We start from the raw sequence: 27,280 nt of genomic DNA, 5'->3' as shown, positions 1-27,280 counted from the left end.
CTTCCTTCCTTCCTTCCTTCCTTCCTTCCTTCCTTCCTTCCTTCCTTTTCTTTCTCTTTATGATTGCTTCCTATTTCCAAGCACTTTGGACCAGAGCAAGGAATGAGCAGGCTTCCTGGCGCAAATCTCACGGTGACTGAGCGCCCCCTAATGACCACAAGGAGTTAATTCGCCTTCTCCCATGACTGTTCCAGGAGTGCTTGAAAAGCAAAGAGCTCTGTGTCCAGAGACCTCACGTTAGGGGCAGAGATAGAATATGGGCTTCATTGTAGCACTAAGTGTAGATTTTAAGGCACCAAATTTGCACTGCAGTTACCTCTTGTGCAGTTAGCCATGTGATCATAGGTTTGAAGAGGCACAGGGTGACTTGCATCCATAATTTCTGACCATTTCTACGGAGAGAAGTCTTAGAAAACCAGAAACCCAGAGACTGGGATTTTCCATCCAGTGTCATGATCTTTGCAATCATGATTACATATGCCTTTTGGTTTTCACCTCAATGCTAACTCTTCACTGATGTGTATGGTTCTGTTGATGTTTTGTCCCTTTTCCCAGGTACAGCATTTAAGGTCTGGATAAACTCGATGTGAAAAACATTTCAAACAGCCCCCATCTCAGTCTGTTTACTGTCTTTCCTCTGACACAATGGTATAGTTTTGCAAGGGGGGTTTACCAGGGAGGGGGGCAGTGAGTAAGCTATGACTACATGTCTGCTTTTCAGTACCTTTCAGTAGCCAGGCTTCCCATTTATATGCCATATGCTACGAAATGCAGAGGATATGTACTGTATAAAGCAAATGTAACGTCAAACAGTCACGAGAGTGATGGGGACACAAACCAGAGAAGCAATGGCTTTTTACTCTTGCAGTAAGACCACAAGTGTTCTCTGCTCCTCAGTCCCGGGGCAACCTCCCTCAACGTGAAGCGGTTAAGCTGGAAAGAGAGACTGGAAGTCTGTTAGGATTTACGCATAAACTCACATTATTTTATGGAGTTATCATACTATTTGAATAGGGAAATGGTATTCATTTTCCCCCCTTAATTTTATGGATTGAGTGTGATTTTTTCTTTTGCTTGCATATTGAAATGTTAAACTAATGTTGCTTATTCCGTATTGCTTTGCCAATTAAACTACCCACAGTTATTACAGATTCTAATTATTTAATTTCAGTGCCCAGTTACCCCCCTGAAAATGTCCAAGCCATAGCAACATCACCAGAAAGCATATCAATATCCTGGTCCACACTTTCCAAGGAAGCCTTGAATGGAATTCTCCAGGGGTTTAGAGTCATTTACTGGGCCAACCTGATGGACGGAGGTAAGAGGATGAAAACTAGGGCTGTGAGTTTGCCCCAGAGAATGCGTGATGGGATTAGCAGACCCCCCTCCTAAAGTAGGTTTCAGGGAATGGAGAGCACATCTTTCTCAATGGGCACTGTCCACTCTCCCCACGTCATTCTGTTCTTACCAATCATCGTGTGTTCTCACAGGTGCATAGAGCTGCTTGAAACATCATGTATCCTCAAAAAGCAATTTGAGGTATCGGAGGGGGTGGCACTGGGGAAATGTTGGCATGGATGTGCTTTCTTAGATGAGTATCTATGCCAAGCCTCTGCATGCAGCACCAAGACATTGATCTGATTCTAGAAGGTTCTATGTGATGTGTATCCTAAAAGGTTGACCTCTTCCAATTTCCTGATAAAACTCAACGGGGCAACTTCCTAAGTCCCTGCAGTTGACCCATGAGAGGGTTCAGGGGGAATGCCAGAACACCCTGCCAGGAATATTGTTACTTCTCGCAAAGAGCCATTTCATACAAAACCCTCCATTTTTTCTCCTTCTGTTTTATTCTCCTTCTCCTTCCCCTTTTTCTGTTTCTCTTCCTTCATTCTTCTTGTTTCTCTGTGTTTGTTTCTTTTTCTTTCAAGTTATAGGACAAACTCCTTCTGTGTGTCTGGCCAAGACTGAATGAGAGTGTGACCCGCACAAATAGTGGCAAGATTGGGGCCAGAAGTTTCTTGCAGGGAATACGTCTCAGTGTGGTGATGCTTTCATGGGGCGAGTGCTGCTGGGCCAGCCTGAGCTCCGCCCCGTGACCAGGAGAGGCACACACCGCCCTGCGGCCTTCACAGGGGAGCTGCTAAGCTCTGCTCACTGTCTGCATCCCAAGACCTGTGTGGCCCACACCCGCACCCTCCCCTTCTCTCCTCCCCAGCTGCCTTCTGCACCCCTGCCCCAGGGCAATGCCTCTCCTCTGGCCTGGGGCTTCCTTCAACCCCTCTGACTGCATGTGGACTCCTAGTGCATGCTCACCTCTGAGTTTGGGCAAACACAGCCAGCGCCCCCAGATACATCCCACCCCTGTTCAGGCCACCTGGGGCTGCTCTGCCAAGCAGGTGGCTGTCCCCACCCCAGTAAACAGAACACACAGGTCTGAGGCTGCAGGGGGCTCTAATATTGGTGCAAGAAGAAAGGAACGAAGACACTTAGCTAAATAAGCTTAAATTTGCCAAGGGAAGAGCAGCTTTTGGAGGCTTAATTATTTATGTCTATGCCAGACCTGCTTCTCAGGGCTGAGGACCAGACCCGGTTCCTCCTGCTGTTGAGTATAGCACCTCCCACATCACCCGGCACTAGAGACGTTCTGTAAAGATTCACCTGCTTGATCTGAGGCAGACACATTAGCTGAGCATCTGCTCTGTGCTGGGCTCGTGCTAGACACAGAGGACGCAGCGTCTGCCCTATTGGATGTTCCAGACCAGTGAGCGAGGGAGAATCTAGTGAACATAGAACCACAAGCCCAATAATGCACAGCCAGCCCCAGAGACGGACAGATCTATATAGATGATTCTTTTAACAACTTCACCCTCTTGTGCCTCAAAAAAGCTTTTACAAATCCCATAGACATAAAGTGTAGAGCAATGACAATTTGTAAAAGTATCCATCTTATTGGCATGATGCCATACTATGGCATTGTGTATACTTGTTCTCATCCTCGTCTTGAATGAGACAGAACTAAATACTTGAGCACACTCACCTAGAGGCAGTGTGACATTGAAATTGTTCTATTTTTGTTCCTGTTGGAGCTGTTTCCAGGATCCAGTGGTGGCTACTCATCCTATCATACACATTTTCACACATCACTCGTATTTGTTAATACTATTAACACCTTAGCTCCACGAAGAGTGATGTGGTTAATACGGTTCTTTTGACTTGATGCTTCTAAAGCCTTAAAAACTTGAATATTCAAAAACATAAAAGTCTTTAAATAAAGACTGCTTGGAAATGCATACAGTTCCTAAAGATACTTTTGCTCACTGTATTAAGATCAAAGTGGTGTGCTTAATGTCTAATGTAGGAGTTCTACACTTAATCTCCGAAAGATGAGAAGGAAACCCTTAGAGACATAAACCTGCTAGGAACACTCTCTCCTCACCTGCTACTTACAAGAAGTGACATGTATGAATTAGCAGGTAATTCCAGGGGGTTACTGGATGCTTCCACAGAAACTCCTCGGGCTGCTGTCCCGAGGAGTCATGAAAACATGTGACTGTGTAAAGGACTGGTCCCACTAACCCTGAGAAAACACCACCCACTCACTCTCACACTCACATTCACACACACACACACACTCAGACACACATACTCACAGACACATACTGATACAGACTCACACACAACCCTCACACATACATCCGCTCACACTCACAGACCCACACACAACCCTCACACATACATCCGCTCACACTCACAGACCCACACACAACCCTCACACATACATCCGCTCACACTCACACACAACCCTCACACATACATCTGTTCACACTCAGACACTCACAGACTCACAACCCTCACACGTTCATCCGCTTACATTCACAGACACTCACAGGCACACACACTCACACATACATCCTCTCTCACACACACAGGCACACACACTGACAGACTGGGAGACACAGATTGTTACTACCACTGTGATTAGCAGTTGCCTCAAACACACATGTAGGAAAGCGTCTCGTTATTGTTAATGTGGTCAGATAAAAGTGGTGAATACATTCGTTGGGGGACGCTAACCATACAACATGTTGGTGAAATTTCTGAGTATTTTATCATAACCTGAAAGTTCGATACTTTTCAAGACTTGACAAGGCCATTCATCTGCAATTGACAGAAAAATTGTACACTTTGAAGTCACATCTCCATCTGCATCTGAACTCTTTGTCATTTCTTCTGTGTTTCCCCGAGACAGCACGGTGCTTCTGAAGCGAGACAGCATTTAGTGCCGACCAGACGTTCACTTCGATGGTGGGCAGTTGACGGTACTTTAGAAACGTCATTTCCACCCCTGTTTTTTGCCTTGAGACTCTTTGAGGAGGGAGGGTATGAATACAGAAAACAATTCGTTTTAAAATAGAAAGTTAAAAATTTTTATAGTAGAAATAATATGTCTAAATTTATTTTATATATTCATTTCATATTATTTTATTCATGATTTCAACTGAACATTATTCTTTAGTTACTGGGTTGTTTTTTTTTTTTTAAATAACTCCATGGAGTCTGTAAAAGGTAGATGATAGAAATCCTGCTTAAACTATAAAAAAGAACAAAAGCTCGAAAGAATGGCAAATGAAGCATGCTGTTTTGATCGGGCTTTTTGTCATCATTTTCCTTTCTATTTTCTCTGTATCTGCTAAGCATCGAGTATCTGCCAGTCAGGAAAATGCCCAGTGTGCCTCCCGGACCATGTCAGGACCCTCTGGGGGGTAATCTTGAATGGGGGTTCTGACTGCAGTCACATTCCTGGTTCATGAATAAATCAGCTCATCAAAGCAATATGAACCCCAAGACGAGTAAACATCCAAATGTTAATTCTAATCCGCATTGTGCTTCATGAGTAGATGGAATTCTTCTGCTTTAATCGTTGCTTTCTTTAAAAAGATGGAGATGATCCACTTCACTTTGTCCCTTGTAGCCATCCTCCTCCCCATCACTGTGTCTTACCCAGGAACTGTCCGGATGCATCAGCACCACTTTCTCCTGCAGCAAGACTGCAGCCCACTCTCTCTAGTGGGGAGAGACCCCGGGGCCCTTCTTAAAGATAAAAATTTAAAAACAAATGCAAAAACCCAAAGTCCCGGGACGCCTGGGTGGCTCAGTCGGTGAAGCAGCTGCCTTCGGCTCAGGTCATGATCCCGGGGTCCTGGGATCGAGCCCCACATCGGGCTCCCTGCTCAGCGGAGAGCCTGCTTCTCCTCCCTCTGCCTGCAGCTCTGCCTACTTGTGCTCTCTCTCTATCTCTCTGTCAAATAAATAAATAAAACCTTTAAAAAAAAAAAAAACCCAAAGTCCCCAGAGATCAAATGAGTAGACAAGGTCTCATAACTAGCTGCTGGCATGCAGCCCAGTGGAACCCTGTTTTCCCTGGGGTGTGTGTGTGTTTGTGTGTGTGAGAGAGAGAGAGAGACAGAGAGAGAGCAAGCTTTGGCACAGCATGGAAGTTCCTAAATCTGAAAAGATCTTGATGAGATCTATACTTAATTTTTTTTTCCCATTAGCATTTGAGTTTTTTTATCCTCATCCACTCGACCCATATTAGATCTGTTCAGGAAAACGAACATCTTAAGTGGATAATATAATACGAGGAGTTCTGGTGGTCACCGGCGGACCCTCCTGTTCCGAGGGGAGGCTTCCTAACCCATCAGGCCTAAAGGTTATCCACTCTGAATGTGCCGCGACCCCACGCAGGAGCGAATATCTTTTCACTTTCGAAAGCCATCTCTTGAGGCTTCCAAATTGTGGCCCTGAAAAGTCTTCACCCTGCTGGCCTCCCCAGAAGACCCCAGGCCAAAGGCACCTTCTGGGGACTGCCTTCCTTGCCTCCTTTCCCCCCAGCACAGCATCCGGCCGCAGGACTGGCCCACGATCTGCTCGAGGTGGTGATGCGCCTTGGGCTCACGCTCAGGCCTACAGCTGTGTCTGGGACCCACCGTCCTTCCCATGCCTGTGGGCTCTCAGCCCTCACCCCACACAGGGGTCCTGGCAGGTGCGTGACAAGCCTGGGCCACTCGGGGCCCTATTTGAGATTTAACTTTCCACCTATGTCCAGCTCTGACAGAAACCAGAAAGACAAAAAGACATTCTAGAGTTGTCACTAACACAAAATAGGTGGCTGTTAATTAATAGGCGGCCTTCTGTGCGATATGCCAGAAGGACCGGAGGACAGAAAGACAGAGGGCAGGACGAGAAAGTCCGTTTAATCTGACCAATGTGACATTTTCACTGAGCGACTACAGCAAGGTGCGGAGACCGTGGTCTGTGGACATGAGGCCAGGCACTGTGGTTCCGTGGGCCGTGCTCTCGGTGATTGTACTAGGCTCCATAACCTTAGGCAAGGTACTGACCCGCCCCCTGCCTCAGTTTCCCTACCTGCAACATGAATGGGTCGTGGAGAAAATAGGACTGGTGTACTGGTTAAATGAGTTTGGTGGTTGGTGGTTGTCTTTGCCAGGGCAAGAGGGAGAGAAGCTGACGGCCCTACAGCTTGCTAACCGTATGCACGGGTGGCCTTCACAACAGCCAGCCACCCAGCAAGGAATCCCTGCTGAGCCTGCTCCATGCCCGTCCTCTTAGTAACTGGGCACAGGCAGTGCTAACATGCCACGGATGGTTGTGTCTGGGGGCGAGCAGTCCTCAGCCCATGATCTCCTGCTCCAGGTGCTCTGTAGGTGGCTCATTTCAAAATCCAGAACACCCATGGAGGTCTTTAACACATCATTGTAAGTTTTCTCAAATTGCCCTCTCTAATATGCCTAAGATGGGAGAGCATAACATTCCACCCTTGAATATGATTAGCTGATCCCACTCCAGAAAACGGAGCGTTTTTAGCTAACACCACGTTTCTGACACATCAGCATGTCACTGATTCAGCAGGGAGGCTGGGGGAGGGGGAGGTCACTCCAGGTAAGAGGAACAGTTTGCTGAGCCACCTCATCTCAGTTCAAACACCTGAGAAGTTAGGTACTTAAAAATACACGACCATCAGAGTAGAGCTTGTTTGCTTTTTAAACAAAAAACAAAACTCGACTTGCAGAAGTTTCTTGATGAGCAATTAGAAATACACCCACAGAATGAGCGATGTGCAGTCCCAAGCTCCCTGGGTCCAGTGTGGGGGGCATGCTTGACTGGCTGCTGGGGGCGTTGGGCCCTGGCGGTCGGCATTGAGTTCTAACACTTAACGTGGAGTGAATCGCTCTGCTTTCCAGAACGACATTCTGCCCCCTCTGTTCTGGGTCAGTTCCGTGTGAATGAGGCCATGCACAGCCCCTTGGAGTGATTTCGGGGTGTGGCGGCTGGAGGGCGAGCCCAGTGCCCCCACAGCCAGTCACCAGGTCATGTTCTCTTGTCCTCCAGAGCTGGGCGAGATTAAAAACGTCACCACGACACAGCCTTCCCTGGAGCTGGATGGCCTGGAGAAGTATACCAACTACAGCATCCAAGTGCTGGCCTTTACCCGTGCCGGGGACGGCGTCAGAAGTGAGCAGATCTTCACTCGGACCAAAGAGGATGGTGAGAGATGGGGCTGGTGTGTGTGTGTTGTGGGGGATGCTCGAGGCCCCATGGAGCGACAGCATCAGGACAGGAGCTGGTGTTGGGAGGGTCCCAGAGCCCCGTGTTCCTTCATGGGCCTGTCCTTGACTCTGCTCTGGGCAAACCACTGGCTGCCCTCCCAAGACATTCCAGCGCAATTCAGACCGTCGACTTCCTGGGTCGCCTTTGTTCGATGTATCCATCGTTTCTCTCCCTTAGAATTTTTCTTCTTTTTAAAAAAAATTTTTGGCCGAGTACTATTTAAACAAAAATGCCTTTTGTCACAGAGCTGTGAAACACGTCATACCTGTTTTTTATCCCATCAGAATAATTTCCGTGACTCATCATCTGTTAGTGTAGGCTCAGATGATCTCCATCCTTCCACTGGAAGATTTCGTAATGGTCTAAGTCATATTATTCTACGCCAGCTTCAGAATCACTTTAGAATAGATCTTTAGTTTGAGAGCTTTGTATTAATTTTTTAAAAATTATTTAGAGGAATTCATAGTGATTTAGTAAAATTTTAAATTACGGCTCACTTTGGTTCAGGCCATTAATTCTTGCTGTTCCAAACAATGTAGACTTGCTTGTGTGACTCCCAAACCTTCAAAAACTATATGGCAAGTGGTTTTTTAGGGTTTTGTTTTGTTTTTTTGTATTATTTTAAGGGAAACTCTGAAGTGCCGTATCTGAGCCTATTTAAAAAAGAGTTAAAGTTCTGATAAATATAGCTATAGTGAGAAAAACCGTCTCCACCTTAAGAAAGGAAGGAGCAACTATGTCAAATGATACCAATGTGGGACTCTCCAAATCAGAGCACAGAACTGTCCCAGAGATAGGGTGGGGATGAGACACCAGTGCTTCGAAATTCAGTGCAGATTTTGGATCTACAACTTTTGTCTTCTTTCCAGGACTCTGTTCCCAGGAAGCTGGGCAGAGCATAGTGCGGGAGGTGTTAGCCATTCTTATGACCTCCCGTTGGCAGGTTTGATGCTGATGCACCCTCCATCTCTATGTGGGATTCAAACACACTGGTTCCACCCATATCCATCCGGTGGAAGCAAGGCTGGGGACTCAGGCTCCGAAGCCTGGATAGACTCTTTCTTCAGCCTTTCTGTCCCCTAACAAAGCTTCTCTGACACCCACAGCATACCCTCTCTGTTCTTACTCTCTGTCCTCACCTCTGCAGGCCCAGCCCTACTCCCCCAACCATCTACCTTCGCACACTATTCTCACCGTGTCTGTAGTCCTTCTTGCTTCACTGGGGGTACACACAAATTAGCCTCATTAGCTTCCGCTTGTCCAGAACACACAGGTAATTCTTCCCAGGAATGTGCAGGTATCAACCTTTTCTGCTCAAAGGAATTGGATTATTTAGGGAAATCTTAGAGCAAATTGAAATGCCGTTAGAAAGTCACACGTTAACGGAGAGATCTAAAAAGCTATGTCCTAAGTGAAGGTGGTCATAATGTAGTTTTTAAAAATGCAGTAGACAAAGAGCCGTGTCTAGATGTTGGCTCTGTCGCTTGCTGCCCAGGGGACTTTGGGCACCTTACCTAACCTCTGAACTGAACTCATGTACAAAATTGCCATCATGATCAGAGTTAAGATATAAAAAGTCAAGTGATGTGTGTAAACAGCTAGCTTGACACATAGTGGGTTGGTTCGTGACACTAGATATTTGATTATTTGATCTCCACTCCTTCAGAGTGGGGGTGGCACATTCTTTTGCATTGCTAAGCAATAACACAAATGTCACTGGAATCATTATTTAAAGAGCAAATTGATTAGCAACATAAATTTTGACACCTGCATTTTTCAGAAGAATGTACAGAAATCCATTAAGAAGGGAAGGTTCCCCACAGCTTACTGACTGGCGATTTTGGATCAATTTTTAATTAATCCTCCACTTTTAGGAATCATGGGGTTCTCACTCAAAGCTTGACCCTGAGACCTAAAGTCTAATTTGTCAATCAATTATTCTCTGCTTTTGTATCTAATGCCGGTGGTGTAGGGAGATGCCATCGATGGTGAAAGACCCTGCCTTGGGTCTAGCAGTTCCCCCGGAAAGGAGGTGGAGAATCCCACATGTGCTGGTGTGCATTTCAAGAGCAATGCAGAACCGAATGTCAGTATTTACTTGGGATAAATCATTAACATTTTCAAAAAACAAGCAGAACAGAGATTAGGAGGAAGTAGAGAAAGACTGGTATAACAATGAGCTTATCTCCCCCAGATACACACGAAAAATTCACTATTTGGAGATGGTGAAGAATTGTGCCAGCCACCCTTAAAAACTCAATACCTAATATAAATAGGCATTTGAGCAGTTTATAGAACTGAAAGCAATTTTGTATCAAATTGAAAGAAGGGACAAGGCTAATTATCATAGAAGGAATGCTTAGTCAAATTGAGAATATAGATCCTGTTTAAACTTCTGCTACAAAATCGTACAGTTTGGAAGGTTTGGATTAACCTGCCAGATTCAATTAAAATGATGTAAGGTTGTAGATAAAATTCAAGTGAAATAATAACTGCCAACATTCATTAAGTTCTTCCTCAGTAAGGCACTAATCTAGGCACAGATTGAAGTTTCAGTGTTTATTGATATTCTCATGGGGAAAGAAATATTAATGTATTGACACAAAGCATTCAGTTTGCTCCTCTGTGCCCCATACATTTCTCAGACAAGGTCCCTAAACCCCCAGTGTCTGGAAGCCTAGAGTTTAAGTTGTGTTGTTAGGTCCCTGATCATCTTAAGAAGGAAAAATGTATCACTTGCTAATAAAACATACAAAAATAGAATAAAATGGTAACTAAAAATAGATAAGATAAATAAATTGAATCAAAACTTAAAACATTTTTTAAAAGTTTATTTCTGCCAGGGATAATTCACAATTGAAATGTTTGCTCAGAGAACAAGTTGTCTGTGCCTTAAGAAGTTTCTCAGCCTCCATAAAGATTGTTGGGCCAGGAGACAGATTCTTAAACCTGTGGACATATTCTTGGGTCCATAAACATACTCTTGGCCCCACAGACATCGCCAAGATTTGTTGATGTATTCTCAGGGTCCATGAGAATTGCTCAGGCTTCAGATTCTCTTCCCAAGACTGCTCAATCAATCAGAACTTGTAACTTTATTATTCTGCAAGAACGCAAAAGATTATTTGCTGATCTGACTTTCTGTTTTTTGAACACAAGATAGCTAATTCTGAATTCTAAAGGGTTTGTGAAATCCTAATACCGTTTTATTTGCTAAGACTATAATCTGAGCAAAGCCGTGGGGAAAGAGAACACAAACAAAACCCAATCTATTAATTTTCCAATTGTTATTTTTATTCTGCAGGCATAAGGTTGTTACAGCCCAGATCCTTTTCTGCAAAAGTAAACATTGTATATGTATAAATAGAGATGGTTGTGTTTAAGTTCAAATATTTGCTGAGTACATTACTAATGCACATAACTCTGTAAATCATTTTATATGGGAAGAAGGCCAGCAAGAGGTGCAATAGGGGATCTGTGCTCCCCCCCCCGCCATGATTCACACTCTCTTTGCCTCTTTGCGGGGCCGGGGGTGGGGGTGCATCTGAAAACAGAGCTAAGATCGAGTGAAGAGTAAACTGACATCAGGCTATCTCTGAATCCTTGGAGTCCCCAGATCTTGAGCCATACATTCTCCTGGAGTCATGATCATCTGTTCTCGGGTATTGTGTGATCACACCTCAGTGCACCTTAAAAGCAATGGACTCTTGGTGTCTATTTGCCTAACCACCCGAGTGTCACCCCTGCATAGACAGGTACTGAGCGCGTGGCAGGGCTGGACTCCGTATGGCAGCAGGTGCACCAACAACACAACAGACCAGGGTGTCCCAGAAGGCCTTCCCCTGTGTGGATTTCAGAGCTCCCTGCCCTGCAGTGATGCTCAGGCAGAGCCCCAGAGGTGCCCCGTGGGGGGGTTCCCCACTGCCCCCTCTAGTTCAAGAAGAGCCACCCCACATCCACCTGTGCCGCAGTTAAAGGATTTGTCTCCTTTAAAAAATGTTTAGAAAATACCGCTCTTATAAGAGCAAAGGCCAGGAACACCAGCATCTTGTGGAAATGGGAACAGGAAAGAGACTTGTGCATGGCATGACCACGATGGCAGTTGCGGATGGTTCCATCCAGCATCATGCGGTCTGCGCATGGCTCAGGGGAGTGGGGGGATCCTCGGGACAGCATTGGGCTCGGGTGGGTCTGGCTACCGTGGTGGATCACATACGGACAGGCTCCATGTACACATACAGCATCCATAACACACACAGCCCTGCCTATGCCTGATGAGCAAGACCAGAGAAGTGATCGTGACAGTAACGAGTAGGCTGAAGTATGTGTGTACTTAGTCAGACTCATACTTCAAACCAGTGCAATAATTTTTCAAAGCACTAACTTTGATGTTTTACATTAACACACATCATGAGAGGCCTTAGCTATACGGACTCATTTTTTATGCTGTATAACAGATCACCTCAAACTTAGTACCTTAAAATAACAAAAATTTGTTATCTCACCGTTTCCATGGGTTAGGGGTCCAGGTACCGGTCAGCTGGCTCCCCTGCTCGAGGTCTCACAGGCTGAAATCAAGGTGTTGGCTGGAGCTATGGGCTCGTCTGAGGTCAGGTCCTCTCCCAGGCTTCCTGGTTGTTGACAGGGTTGGGTTCCTTGTGTGTGTAGGACTGGTCTACCATCTCCTCGGTGCCCAGAAGCCACCTGCCGTTCCCTGTCATATAGCCCCTCCCCAGCAGCACAGTTTGCTTCTTCAAGACCAATGGGAGAGTATCTCTCCTGCTTCAAATCTCTCTGACTTCTTCCATCTCTGACCCCTAGCCTCTCTTGTAAGGGGTTCCTCTGATCAAGTCAGGCCCACCCAGAATATTCTCCTGTTGGTTGACTTAAAGTCAGCTGATTAGAACATTAATTATATCTGCAAAATCCCCTCACCTTTGTCACAGAACATAACCTGATCATGGGAATAGTCCATCCATCATAGTGACAGTTACCACCCACATTCAACAGGAAGGAATGACACAGATATGTATATCAGAGGAAGAGAATCTTGGGCACCATCTTAAAATTCTTCCTACCACACTATAGCTGATGAAATCATTTTTCTTTACACTTAGAAAATCTGGATTGAGGATTAGTATGTTCCAGATAGTGCCCCAGGCACTGGAGATACAGCAGAGAACAGGATGGGCCTGGCGGGGCTTGTAGGCTGCTGGAGGAGACAGATATTTGAGTGGATCCTGACATGTGCCATGAAGGAGAAAGATCTTAAGAGAGAATGTGGGAGCCCTGACTTAATCTAGCCTAGTGGTCAGAGAAGGTTTTCTCAAGGAAGTAATTAGTAGAATCTGACAGATGTGTAAGAGTTGCCAAAGAAAAGAAGGAGAGTAGGAAAAGATTCTAAACAGAAGGAACGTAAGACCCTAGATCATCCTGTATCGAGGTCCTGGGGTGGGACAAGCATGCCACTTCCAGAGACCTAAAAAATGGTCTGATATTGCAGAACACTAAGCCAGAGGGAGAGGCCAACTACCAACCTTGTCACGTAGAGGTCTAAAGGACTCACTGATCTTACACATCCTCTGGGGGCTGGTAGGGGGAGAAAATTCTAGGTTCTGATTTTGCAACCATGAACATAGCTGTGCCATTTCTTGCAATGGGTACAGGAGGAGGGGAGGTTTGGAAGGGAAGACGGTGATCCCAGTTTGGGACATGGTAGGTCTAAGGCACCTGTGAATCTGAGTGGAGATCTCAGTGGCAACTGGCTATGTGAGCTGTAAGAGCTTCTTCAAGCAGCAAGGAGGCATAGGGAAATTGGAAGAACACAGAAGAGATGGTCCTCTGGAGCGGCATTCTTTACTTCAACCAGTTAGATCTGAAGTCAGAAATCCACTCAACAATGGCTTAGAATTCGTGAAAATTGTCTAAACTTGCTTGTACTTCCATTAAAAAAAAAAAAAAACCAGATTAACAAAATGTAACTTGATGACTAAGAATGTTTTAAGAAAATATTTCCCAGACAGACCATCCTACACCATCTGTTTTCTGCAACTCTCAACATCTGGTGTTTATAGTTCAACCCTGGGTCACAAAGTAAAGGCTAGGATCCTTTAGTGATGTGCACTATAAGGAAATGAGGATTGTCCTTACAAATGATAGCTAGAATTTATTTGGTGCCTGCTGTATGCAAAACTCCATATAAATTCTTTAGATGAATTATCTCTCATAATCCTAGCAATAAAACCGTGAATAGGTACAATTATTGTTCCAACTTCATAGATGAGGAGACTAAGGTTTGTTGGAGAAGTTAATGAATTTGCCCAGGACAGAGAACTAAGTGGTAGAGCTGAACAAAAGCCCTCAGTGAAAATGCAGGGCTCACACTTCCCAGCATCGTGATATAAATTTTTTTTTGTATAAAATTCTAATAACCCTAGAAGGAAAGATTGCACAAGAGAGATCATACCTCAGTGTATGAGGAGTGAGATGGGGATTTACATAGGAAATGCAGTGAAAGCCCTTTGATCTGATTTAATCAAGACAAGTTACTGGAAATAATCAAAGCAAGGAGTCGCTAAAGTTTACAGTGACCAACAGACATACTTTAAGGTACGTTTAAGGTACATTGCATTTTAACTTGGAACATACAAATAGAGATTGATTCTCTATTCATTCTTTAATTAAATAACATGGTCTCATTTAAGTTTTGGGTGAAGAGATCTCTATGTCATCAGTTCCATGACTGTTTCCGTCATGGATCATCTGCCATTTCCAGCTTAGGCTTCCTGAGAGTGGAGTAAAGCATGCTGCCATTTGCCAACAATCGCTTTGCTAGGTTTTTTTTTTAATCTGTTTGTCTTGGTTTTCGCCATGTGTATCATTTTTCTCAATGGTCTTGGCCCAAACCTAGCCAAACCTTCCTTTTTTTAACTTTCCTTCGAGAAAGCTTTTCCAAAGAAGTTCCATTAATTGTCACAGAAACAGCTTTCTTTGGCACTCATATTTCATTGGTTTACATAATGAATTAAATCGCATTACCATGACAAGTATAATTGTCACAAACAAGGTGGAAACAAGCATGACTGACTTTTGCTAAGCAGTCCCTCAGGTGGTTGCTGCCCAAGCACTTGGGCTTCTAGAAGGAAGCTAGCCAGGGGGAGTGTTGGGCATGGTGAACACTAGCAAGGTGATTGCTTTGCAGAAGGAATGGAGAGGGTTGGCGAATCCAGGGCATCCATTAGAATGAAAAGGTCAAGCAAATGTCCACTCTACCCTTGGTGTTCAGGAGGAGCCATTGTGGGTCTGAACCAGGTTGTAGATTGGTGGAGGTCTTTGTTGTTACCCTCGCCAATAGGAAACCTGAGCACAAATGCCCTCCATATTCAGGACAACAGTTCCTAAGGACCTAGTAATTCAGGTGTCATCGCTTACATGTGTCCCCTTTCCTAGACCTCTGCCATCAGTGGGACTTGCTAAAAACTGATCCGAGATTTTATATTTTCAAATGGTGACGATGTCTAACCCAAGTTAGCTCTCACCGTGGTTGCTGGTTTTGTTGTTTTGACCTAGAAGAGTCGAGATGGCAATCATGACACACACATTCAACTCCAAAAATGTTTACTGAGCAGTTATGTTGTTATTGGAGCAGGAAGAGACTCAAAGATTCCTCCAGGGGCTCACAAGAGACTTATATTGGTTGGAATTTGAAGACCTCTATCAAGGTGGGAACCGCCCTCCATGTAGACAGACCAGTGAGGAACAAAACAAGATCCTCAAGGCTTATCTAGTAGCAACATTAATGCTCTTTTCGCCTCTTCCTGTAGCCTGCCTGCCTCACTCCATCCTCCCTCTTCAACCTGGAAAATAGAAAGATGGGGGGGGGGGGTACGTGCATTCAAGCTCACTCCCAAATTATGCTTAATATTGTTAGCATCATGTCCTGCTTTCTTAGAAGGTTTACAGAGGAGTGTTTGTTGTCTACATGAGCTGTGAATCTCTGACACAAAAGTCTGTCTTCATCAAAAGTATTTCTGTACCTCCCCTCAGCCAAAAACGGTGCCATTACCAAGGGTCTCGGGCGAGGAAGAGCGGTCCCTGATGACTATGGAAGTTTGCCCTCATTCCTGTCTAACTCAGGAGGCGAGATGTACATCCCTAGCCTGTTCAAAGCCAAACTCAGTAGCAGCACAAGAAGCTAAAGTCTCCAGCTGTTCAGAGGCAGGAAATCACGAGGGACCGCAATGGGGAGGGAAGGCTCCCAGGAAGACAGGGACTTGAACTGAACGTATGATTTCTGTGGAAGAAACAGTTATTCATGGCACTTGTTAAAGAGCGGCAAGGCAGACTTTATTCAGGGGGACTGCTGTGAGGTATACATGTGGGGACCACCTTAGTTGGGGGATCACGGTAAGGGAGAGAGACTGGGCTTGACTTCAAATACAAGTGAAAGTGGGAATTTACAGCCAAGGGATGGAGAGGAAGGAGTGGGGTCACTGGGTGGAAAATTACGGACAAGAGACATCAGGGATGAGGGGCGTTCTGACTAGATGGATCAAACAGGACTTTTGCTGCAGGCACGCTAGGATGATCAGGTATTACCTGGGATATGGTAGAGAATGAAGACGTTGATTGTGTATCAAAAGAGACCAATTATTGAGGTGATTCAGGCTGAACTGACTTAGCAGGATTCTTAAAATTGGGCTCTTAGCGGACATGCCTGAGGACAGGGCTAGTGGGGTTCACCGGTCTCTTGTCTGAGAGAGACTGTCAGTTCCTAGGGCTGCTGGAACAGAGTACCACAGACGGGGGGGCTCAACAACAGAGATGCATTGTCTCACAGTTTGGAGGTCGGAAGTCCAAAATCAAGGTGAGGGCCAGGTTGGTTCCCTCTGAGGCTGTGAGGGAGAGTCTGTTCCAGACTTCTGTCCTTGGCTTATCGATGGCCATCTGCTCCCTGTGTCCTCACATTGTCTTCTCTCTCTGCATGTCTTTGTGTCCACATTTCCCCTTTTTCCATAAGGACCCCAATCCTACTAGGTGAGGGCCACGCTAATGACCATAATTTAACTTGATCATCTCTTGAGAGACCCCTTCTCCAAATAAGATTGCAATCTGAGCTTCTGGGATTGGGGTCTCCACTTGTGGATTCCGAGGGGACTCGGTGGAGCCCTCTCTCCGGTCAGCACTGATCCTCAAGGAGCTGGCCATGGAGAGAGTGGCCAGGCCCAGCTGGAGCGGGGGTCGTGTTGGGCAGCGTGGGCCTGAGCACCCGGTCGCAGCCCCATGTCTGTGACTAAACGCACGACTCTTCTAGTTCCAGGTCCTCCTGCAGGAGTGAAGGCAGCTGCAGCCTCAGCCTCCATGGTGTTTGTGTCCTGGCTTCCCCCTCTCAAGCTGAACGGCATCATCCGAAAGTACACTGTATTCTGCTCCCACCCCTATCCCACAGTAAGTTGGTAAATAACCAAGTGCCTTTCAAGCACCTTCCAGAAACAAGCTGCGAGCGCTCCCTGGGGACAGTTTTGTTCCTGTCTCCCACCTACTTGGGTGTTTCTAGTGGTTTTATTTTTTCTCCCGGTTGTCTCCACCACAAAGCAACATCCTCATTTATACCTCATTTGAAAATATGCTTCTGAATCATTGCAAGGGACCCAATTGTCTAGAATTGTTGTTTATTTGGTGACTTCCCTCGAAACTGCCAGCCGGCTTCTCAAAATCAAAACCCAGAGGTCTTAATTGTGCCTTAATTGATAGTCAGTGGACAACACCTATTGATTTTGCTGTTGGACTCGTCATTATGTGCACTCCAGGCCCTCTCTGCCTCCCCCCTTCCCTCCGCCCTCCCTCCTGTGGTCCCACCTCTCACCCCTTCTTCCTGCTGGGACCCATCCCCCACTGAGGGAGAGCGAGCAAGCCCCTCTTGTGCCAGACATGGGGGCCCTTGCTGCGGATCTGTGACCCTGACAATTACGTGGTCCGCCTCGTTCATTGTGACAGAATTAAAAGTTAGGGTAATTAATACTTCCCAGTGCTGTATTTATTTTCATTAATATTATTACTACCAAGGCATAATTATAGAGCTAAGCTGTTTCTCAGACCAGATACAAAAGCAGATCCAAATGGGAAATTTTAGAGAAAAGAAAGCCAAAGTGGGACAAAAAATTCCTGATATCTTCATAGGAATATGTAAGGCATTTTCGGAGGTAGGCACCATGGCTGACCCCTCTTTCTGTCCCCCCGCTGGGCCATAGAATTTGACAGGCATAGTCACTCAGGAAGTATTTGTGGAATGAATACACAAACTAATTTTGTTTTTTATTGTGGTAAAATACCTTCACATAAAATTTACCATCTTAATCATTTCTAAGTGTCCAGGTCAGTGGCGTTAAGCACATTCACACTGTCATGCAACCGTCCCCACCGTCCACCTCCAAAACATTTTTATCTTCCCAAACTGAAACTCTGTCCCTTAAGCACTAACGTCCCAACCCTCTGCTTCCAGCATCGTCAGCCACCACTCTGCTTTCTGCCTCTGTGAATCGGACTGCTCTAGGGGTCCCACGGGAGCGGAATCTGACAGCCTTTATCTTTCTGTCATGGGCACACCTCACTGAGCATCATGTCCTCAAGGGTCATCATGTTGTAGCAGGTGTCAGGATTTCCTTCCTTTTTAAGGCTGACTCCCATTCTCGAACTAATTCATTAATTGATTCTCTAATTAAAGTGATACATTTTCCAAAGTCTAGAGTCCGTAGGGAACCCCCAGGCCTCGGAGTGCCCCAGACAGTGAGCGTGATTAGCGGCGCCAGAGAGACAAGGGAGAGCCTGTGTTCGGCGTCTCTGCTGGAGAACGTTCGTCAACAGCAGCCCCCCCTGGAGCTGGAGTAAAGATTTATGTGTAAATGGTCAGAGACGGGCTCCAGAACTTTCTTGCAGGTTCCTTCTTTGGTTTCAAACATGCTGTTAATTCCCACCTGCTGAGTCCTACTGTCAAAGTTCAGAGATGCTAAGCAGTGCTGGGAGGAAGCGCCAGGCAACCGTGATCTGCTACTCAGAGAGGCGATTCGCGGAGGACCCCTGCGCAGACCCTGATTCTCTCGTCAGCCCTAACATAGAACCATTCTGCCAAAGAGAGACAAAATCATCGCTAGAGTAAGGCATACCTGCGTTCCCCTCGAATTTGAAATGCTTCTTTATTTCTATTCACTTATTCATCCATCTATTTGCTGTAGAACTCACATTTGCTGTTCTGACGCCAGCAGCCTAGGAAGAGACTAGCAGGGTACCCAGAACACCAGCAGCTCCCCCTCTATCTGCTCTTTATCTCTAAGCTAAAAACCCCAGCCTGGCTCATCTGCAGTTGATCCAGACAGACCGATGCATGGGGGAGACAGCCCCACTTGTGGATGCGAGGGGCCATGTTAGTCCCTGTCCTCCCAGCCAGTGAATTCCCCACCATAGAATAGCAAGAAGCCATGCTCAAACTGTCCACAGGGTGGAGAAGAAAGGGATTTCCACAGTCTCTCTGTGCACAGAACACTGGGGTTCGACCACCCAGGACTGTCCCAACAAGACCCTTCCAAAAACGACCATCCTAAGATCCAACTAACCAGAAAAAATGGGAATGAACAACCAGGTTTTTCACCTACCTAATGTCTGACTGCCACTAGCTAGGTCTGTCTGTGCTGCTTTTGACGATATTAAAAAGCACTATGGATCCAGAAATAGGATCATTACAAGGTGCCTGTGATCTTCTGGGCAGCAGCATGTAAGTTTTGCAAGGAAGGTCCAGAATCCCAGAACGGTCCTCAATAACGTGAAGTGAACCAGAATCAGGCTATTCCATCTCTCGAGGCACGTGGCTGTTCATGTACTTCAAACATCTAAGACCACAAGGCCCAGGTTTTTGAATAGACTTTATTTTTAAAGCACTTTTTGGGTGACAGAAAACCTGAGTGGGAGGTACAGAGATTTCCCAAACGAGGCCTATGATTAAAATAAAATAATACCATTCTAAGTAAAGAGCAGAGAGGACTAATGCATTTCTCTTCGAAGGGAAAACCACCCATTATTTGGGGGTTTTATTCATATGGAATTAGGATGAGAGTGTAAATTACTGGAAAGAGGGACTTTGTTTCCATCCCGAGCTTCTGTAATTCGACAGTGAGAATTCTGGATGCTGTCACCTCTTGCAATGTTTTGCCATCTCCACCGAGTAAACACCAGAGGGCAGTGTGAGCTCTGTATATTTCTCTTGCTCATCTCCCTGACTTTCTTTTCTTTGAAATGATTTCATAGTTGAATGCAGAACATGGGAAGATAAATGAGGACACCGCACAACCTGTAATCTGTTGCTCTGGAAGGGACTCCCTCGGCTAACCTCTTCGCTGATATCAATTTCCCCTAAAGACCCCCAGTGAAAGGACCTGTGACAAGCCCCAGGCTCTTGTCCATAATGCGTAAAGCCCATTGTCTAATAACAGGCAATGGTTTCGTTGTGTTCTCTCGGGTCAGTTTAGTCAAAGACATTCAGATTTGAAATTGCATACGTGGCCAGACGAGAAACTGCAAATTCATCTAAAGTCTGGTGGTGCTGGGAGTCTCACCGTGAGGGACCAGCAGGTGTGCTGAGACATCAACCTTCCCAGGCCGATTTGAGCCAGAAAATCTTAAGATTCATTTGATTCAGGAACTCATCCATATAATTTTGGGGCCGTGGCTATTAGTTTTCATATATGATGGTTGGAACGATCAATTCACCCAGTTGTAAGGTCCCAGGAAGAAAGGAGTGAGGCTGGATCTCCTCTCTAAGGCTCCTCCCTGCATGAAAGCAGCCCGCGGGAAATGCGGTGTGTTAGCCAAGCAGGAGGATAGAGAAAGTGTCTCTTTCACAGTGTTAAGCAGATGAGACAATGAAATTAGACAGCACAAACTTCTCAGCAATGAACTAAATTAGAAGACCTAAAATAATCATATCAACGAGCCGTAACCTACATCAGTTATTCCGGTTTGGGATGATGATATGATCCAGTCCCTGCACAGGACAGGTGTTCAGTCGATGGTGCTGAATGAGCAAAGGAGAATGTTCTAGTACTCTTCTTATCCAGAGGATGACTTTCACCTACTAAACTCCCCACAGTGTAGCCCACTTGGAAATAAGCAAGTCTTCAGGGAAGCAAAGAAAGTAACCTTTACCAGGTCTGGGTAAATTCTGAGCCAAGGTAGCAGGTGTGTGTTTGCCCCATATGTGCCCCCCGACCCGGGGCCTGCATTTAATAAATCATGGGGCTGAAGACAAGGGAGAGTGGCTTCAGAAACCCAGAGATGTTGAGTAATCTCAGGTCAAATAAGAGTGCCACGATAGAACCGTCAAGCGGGGTTGACCTGACCGTCCCTATTTATAATGCTGTCCATCTCACCGGCCACTGCTCCTGTCTCCGAAGCCACCACAGACCCCCTGGCTATACAAGGCCATTGCCCCCTCCCCACCAACACCCACCCTTACATGTATGCATTTCTCAACACTCTTCCTTCATCTTCTTTTCCTAGTCTTGATTATCTCCATGAATCATTGAATCTGTTCTTATAATTTAACTATCATCTAAAGTTACAAGGGTCAAAAATGTTTCTCTCCAACCCCAACCATCTTACAAGACCAGTCTCATATTTCCAACTTCCTTCCATCCATGTCTCCATCGAGATTCCACTGCATCCAGCATGTCCAGAACCTAATTCATTCTTGCTCCCCTTCTCTTCCTGTTTCCCAGCTAAGCTAATGATTTAACAATACCCGTTGTCCTCTGACAAGAGGCCTCGAATCTCAGGGATTTACACCAACAGTCGTATGTTTCTTTCACATTCACGTCCATTGTGAGTCGGTAGCTCTGCTCCATATTACCCACACTGCAGGAGGGACCCGTGACAGTTTTATGGCAGAGAAAAGGACCTCTCCGGAGGGTCTGACAGAGGCATAACGTGGCCTCCCTCCAACCACAAGAGAACCAGGAAGCCAATCCCAGCACATACCCAGAAGACAGGAAAACCAGAGCAGCTTGGAGAACAACTCTATTGGCGACCATGGGACTGCCGTTATAAAGGATAGAGTGTCTGCCTTTCTTTGAGGAGTTCCTGGTTCTAGGGAGGGCAGAAAATACCAGAGATGGTCGCTGTTCTTGTGATGTGGCAAAGGACACAACCGGGACATGCAGAGGGCAGAATGACATGGAGCACAGGCAAGGGGGAGTCACTCAAACAGTAGGATCAGAGTTAGTTTCTTGGGATGTACATACAGACCTGGCTTGCAGGTGGGACGTTTTACTGGACAGAAGGGTATTTACGACCAGAGGAAACAGCATCTGTGAAGTGACATTGTGTCCTGAGAATCCTCTCTCCACGATATCTTTTTAATCCTCGCCCTTCTTTTCATGCCCACCACCATTGCCCTGGTTCAGGTCCTCACCTGGGGAGCCAAATTAGGTCAGAAGCTTTCCCAGTGCCAGTCTCAAGGTCCAGTCCTGTGTCCACATTGCTGTCATCATCATTCTTTCACATTCTAGGTCTAACCATGTCACTCCCTTGGGCAAATTCTTGGCTGACTTCTCCCTTTTTACCTAAATCCTCAAGACAACATGGACAGATTTCCACAATCCAGCTCCAACTCCTGTCCAGTCTCATATCTCCTATTCCATTACCCTACCCAGCCAGTTCTTAAACCATACCACGTCTCGTGTATGTATGTGTGTGTGTGTGTGTGTGTGTGTGTGTGTGTACGTGCATGTACACTGGGTCCTCCTGGCCTTTTCCCTCTCATCCTCTTCCCATTTAAAGTCTTTATTCTTAAGGCTCAACTTAAATGCTTTATTATTTATTTGCATTTGCATTTGCTATAGGCTATACATTTTATGCCTACGGTTTCCAAATGTATTTTTTCATGGCTCACAATAGGAAATACATCTTACAAGCATAATGCACTACCCACACAGTAAAAGCATCGTAAACAAAATTTACACTTGCTCCACGTGATACACTCTGATATTTCCCATTCTGGTAGGTTTTTTGCTCTTCGATTTTATTTTGCAAATGATTGTCATAACTCACAAAATTGCTTCCATGACCCACATCTTAAATAATACTGGTTTTCATCAGCTAATCCTCATGATTACTGTATGCAGGTGGGGTTATTAGGACCTCACTTTAGCGATACTGAAGTGGATCATGTGCCATCTGTCCAGGACCACGCAGTTTGCAAGGCAAAGGCAGGAGTTGCAACCCGCAGGTGTCTGAGCTCAGAGTCCAGGCCCTTTACCCTGAGAGCATACAGCCTTCCCTGGGAAGCTGGCTCTGTCTTACCGCAGAGGTCCCCAGTATTACTTTACAGCCTCATTTTGGCATAACTACAACCTCTTAAATTATTGTTAATTTGGGGTATAGTTGGGCCCCCAGAGTGGCTTGTCAGCTGAAGTGCAGGCCTCCCAGCTAGTCACTGTTCTGCCTTTAGAAAGCCTGGTATTATGCTGAAATAGTGGATGTTCAGCAAATGTTGTGTTGAGTTAAATTTTATGGATAGTGGTTGGGAGTCATCCAATAGAGGTTGAACTGTATAATGATGTTTCTGGTTCATAAGGCAGGAAAGTATCTTATATACTTGGGGATGCTTTCAATCTCACAAGGATTTAGATAAAATGCCCATGCTTTTAAATCACTGACATGGAAATCATCCTTCCATAGTTCTATCCAAAAGACCTAATGGTGGCTCTCTCTTTTCTGTGATGGCAAAGCTAGAAATGATGGAGCAGCCAAAAGGTGGTTAAGAGTGCATGGGCTGGCTCCCTTTGCATATATGCAATAAATTACTTGTTCATCATCAAATAAGTTAGAGCGATCAAGTCAGATTAATAAAGCATTTTTACAGATAATCGTTTGCATGGCAGATGGCGTGACCCTAGAGAAGAGAAAATAATGAAATAAAATGAAAATCAGATCATGTCCATGTATTATACAGAGAACTTAAAGAATAAAGACGAATCCTAAATTGATCCAGCTAACTCCTTATTCTTAATATAATCCAGGTCATTTCTCTGCCACTAAAAAGAAAGATTTTATATGTCCTCAAAATGTCGTTGTCCAATAATTAAAAGAGCTGCCTATTTTGCTTACTCTGCTCTGGGGGAGGTTTTTTAAATCACTGCTGTGAACATACTATCCACAAAATCAGAACATTCGAGCCTCTTTTTTTAATAATTAGATATTAGAGCTTTTTAAAGCACCATACTTCTTTGATAGAATTAGTTTTTCATTAAAAAGTTAATTGAAATTTTTTAAGTGGAATTCTTTTTATATCCATGAGATAGGCTGAATAATTTGATCTGAGCAGGCTGTGAATCCATAGTCATTCTCTACATAGTTATTCTCAATTGTATTCAAATAATTTCTAGGTCATTAGTCAACTTAATGCAACAGGTGTTTCCTCAGTCCATTCCAGTTAGTAGCGGGTGGGTCCTGACTCTGCAATGCTGGGATCTAGGATCCCCAGGAAATCGTAGAGGGAGAGGTGCGACTAGGCCACCCTCAGAGAACCTGAGACCCATCCAGCACAGGAGAGGCAGTGAGGACATGCGGGACCATAATCGAAGGAGAATAAAGATCAAGACCTTACATGATGTATAAACCAAGGGCAGATGTGGCCCCCAGTGGAGGGGCTGAGAGAAGTCTACAAGGCTTTGCAAGTCATCCATCAAGCTAAATAGTGTGAGGGATTTGGAAATGAATCCAGCAATTATTGGATAAATATCCAGTTTTATAGAAATCACTAAAGAGCATTTAAAGAAATTCATTGTGTTTAATTCTATCTTATTTACTCTTGTGAAGTGTCTTAAACATGAAAGGAAGATAATTGCACCAAAACGACAAGGCAAAAATAATTTTGTAGTGAAAGTAGATCCCGTAGACCCTGTTCTCAGGCTTTTCATGGGTGACACTGAAACACAGGGAGAAAACCAACCTCCCAGTAACCTCTACATTCTTTTGAGGAGTATACTGTGGAGTTCCTCAGAAATCTGTGACTCCACCCACCAGACCTAAAGCAATAGTAAGAAAGGCAGAACAAGTGAATGTGAGCTGTCGGGTCTGACTATTATTGTAAGGTTTATATCATGAGCTGTAACTTCCGCTCTTGGTACAATTTTCGGGAAGCCAACATGTCTGAAGTGTTATAAAAGAAAATTGCTATAAATATTTTTTAAATCAAATATATGAAGTTTTTATTTATTTTCCTAGGCATTTTGTAAATATTAATCATGTCCTCAACTATGACTGGAGTCGTTTTAGAAAGGGAATTGAAATGATTTTTCAGATTTTAGCAGGAACCTGTCAGGATCTTACTATGCCTTATTTAATTAATCCTCCGTTTGCCAGGCTATGATCATTTCTTGTTCCCTTGGGGCAGGAACTTACCTTACAGTCTATACACTGGACTTGAACTCAGTAAATGCCTATGAATACAAACACAGCAACTATTTATGAGTTTTTCCCATTATGGGCATTGTGCTAAGAGCTCTCACATAAATTTTCTTTGCAAGACCAAAAGGAGAGATCTTTAGTCCAGTGAGTTCACGTGGCTGTCCCCAGGTGTCCTATTGCTCTGGCCATCCCTTATCAGCCCAGTTATAGCCATCCATTCATGATTAATTCACATCGTAGGCATAATCAAATCTTCTAGAGTGGCTAATATCTCTGTCTTAACTGTGAAGATGAGACAACAGAGTTATAGATCTGCCAGCAGAAAATTAAATATTTAGAGATTTAAATATTTAAATATTGAGAAAAGTGTCTCTCTCCCCTCCCTACCAATTTCTCTTTTTGCCACTTTTGATTCATTGATCCTAGGAACTACATTTGGAGTATGCTTTTCTTTAGGCTACAATTTTCTGTCTTGCTGCCCTTGAGGGAGAAGCTCCCCCATTCCTTGCTATTCACAGTCTCTGAAGCATCAATGCAGTGGAAGTAGCAGGAGAATTCTGGAAATTAAAGTGATACCTTCTCACTGACCAGAGTTTGGGAGGGAGAGACACATAATGGGACGCACGTAGAAATTAGCAAGTCATTTCCAACATGATTAGATCATTGTGTTGGGAAATCTGGTATCCAACAGAGACAATTGATGAAAGGTAAATGTAATCAGTTATTATATCTCATCTAAACTATTGAGGAAAATGTTTCCTAAGGAAGTAATAGTCATCCTCCCTCTTTCTCAGAACAAGCATTTTTGGCTGAGCATTAAGGGGGAGGCTTTAAACAAATAGATTTCCTTCCCTACACCACATGAACTTCTGATGATCTTTTTTCCCATTTAGCTCTTTTTCTCTTACCTTTTGCCACCTCTTGAGCTTAACAATGTTTGAATTATGCACCATCTATGGATAAGTGATTATGGGATTCACAGGACAGCCCTCTGTAGGAGGCATCTCACACCTCTGGAGACATCCAGTCTTGCCCTCCTCTGCAGGGCCTACATGAAAGCATCCTTAACCCACCATACTGGAAGTGACAGCCAGCCCCAGCACAGCATGCTCTCCTGCTGGGAGCGGGGCTAGCCTTTGCCACTCTGTGTAGCCTTTGACCTCCTCAGGTGTGACTCTCCAATCTCTATATTCTTCCAGACTCCAAGCTCTCTGAGGGGTTTGCTTGGAGCTCAAAACCCCTGGCACCCCTAGGTGGGAATGCACACAGACTGCTCTTCACAAGAATATGTTATTCCTGCCTTAGCCTCTTATCGGGCCCAGAAATGGATGATGGACAAACCATCAGGAAGCCCTGCATAGGCGGTCTCACATTTTTTGTTAGGAAAGAAGGTACCAGCATCTTTGGGACTATTCTCACTTGTTAAGCCAGTTGCTAAAATTTTAAGACAACAGGAAAAGTCACATTTAATATCCAGTTACATATATTATGAAGAACAAATCAACTCTTCTATTGTTTAAATTGGTTGGTTGGCAACCTTCTGCTTACACTTCTGAGAGCTGAAAAATGGTGCCTAATTATGGCGGCCATCAGGGGAAGAGAGTGGCATCAGAGGGTAATAACACCAGTGCAACTAAATTTCCCGAATAAAGAACAGGACCCCTGGACAGCTTGACTATTATTTCTCACTCTATAGAGAAATTTCATTCCAAAGGGAAGAAGTTTCTTTTTTTTTTTTAAATTATGTTATGTTGATCACCATACATCATTAGTTTTTTTTCTTTTTTTAAGATTTTTTTTTATTATTTTATGTTAATCACCATACATTACATCATTAGGTTTTGATGTAGTGTTCCATGATTCATTGTTTCTGCATAACACCCAGTGCTCCATGCAGAATGTGCCCTCCTCAATACCCACCACCAGGCTAACCCATCCTCCCACCCCCCTCCCCTCTAGAACCCTCAGTTTGTTTTTCAGAGTCCATCGCCTCTCATGGTTCGTCTCAAGGGGTGATCTTCTTTTTTTTTTATTGTTATGTTAATCACCATACATTACATCATTAGTTTTAGATGTAGTGTTCCACGATTCATTGTTTGCGTATAACACCCAGTGCTCCATGCAGTACGTGCCCTCTTTAATACCCATCACCAGCCTAACCCATCCTGCCACCCCCCTCCCCTCTAGAACCCTC

General features: G+C 44.8%; 1 protein-coding gene across 1 annotated transcript in view; it reads left to right on the top strand.

The window, feature by feature from the left end:
• Positions 1–27,280, top strand: part of DSCAM (DS cell adhesion molecule) — a 482,198-nt gene that overhangs the window by 396,343 nt on the left and 58,575 nt on the right. The window contains exons 15-17 of the mRNA XM_081819866.1: positions 1,172–1,318; positions 7,411–7,566; positions 16,943–17,076. Coding sequence (XP_081675992.1) covers positions 1,172–1,318; positions 7,411–7,566; positions 16,943–17,076 — 437 coding nt within the window. The remainder of the gene's footprint in view (positions 1–1,171; positions 1,319–7,410; positions 7,567–16,942; positions 17,077–27,280) is intronic.

Source organism: Leptonychotes weddellii, chromosome 1 (assembly GCF_054177405.1).
Source record: "Leptonychotes weddellii isolate Sample4059 chromosome 1, ASM5417740v2, whole genome shotgun sequence".
Classification (NCBI taxonomy): domain Eukaryota; kingdom Metazoa; phylum Chordata; class Mammalia; order Carnivora; family Phocidae; genus Leptonychotes; species Leptonychotes weddellii.
The sequence above is the reverse complement of the archived record's forward strand: the minus strand, read 5'-3'. Positions and strand labels throughout refer to the sequence as shown.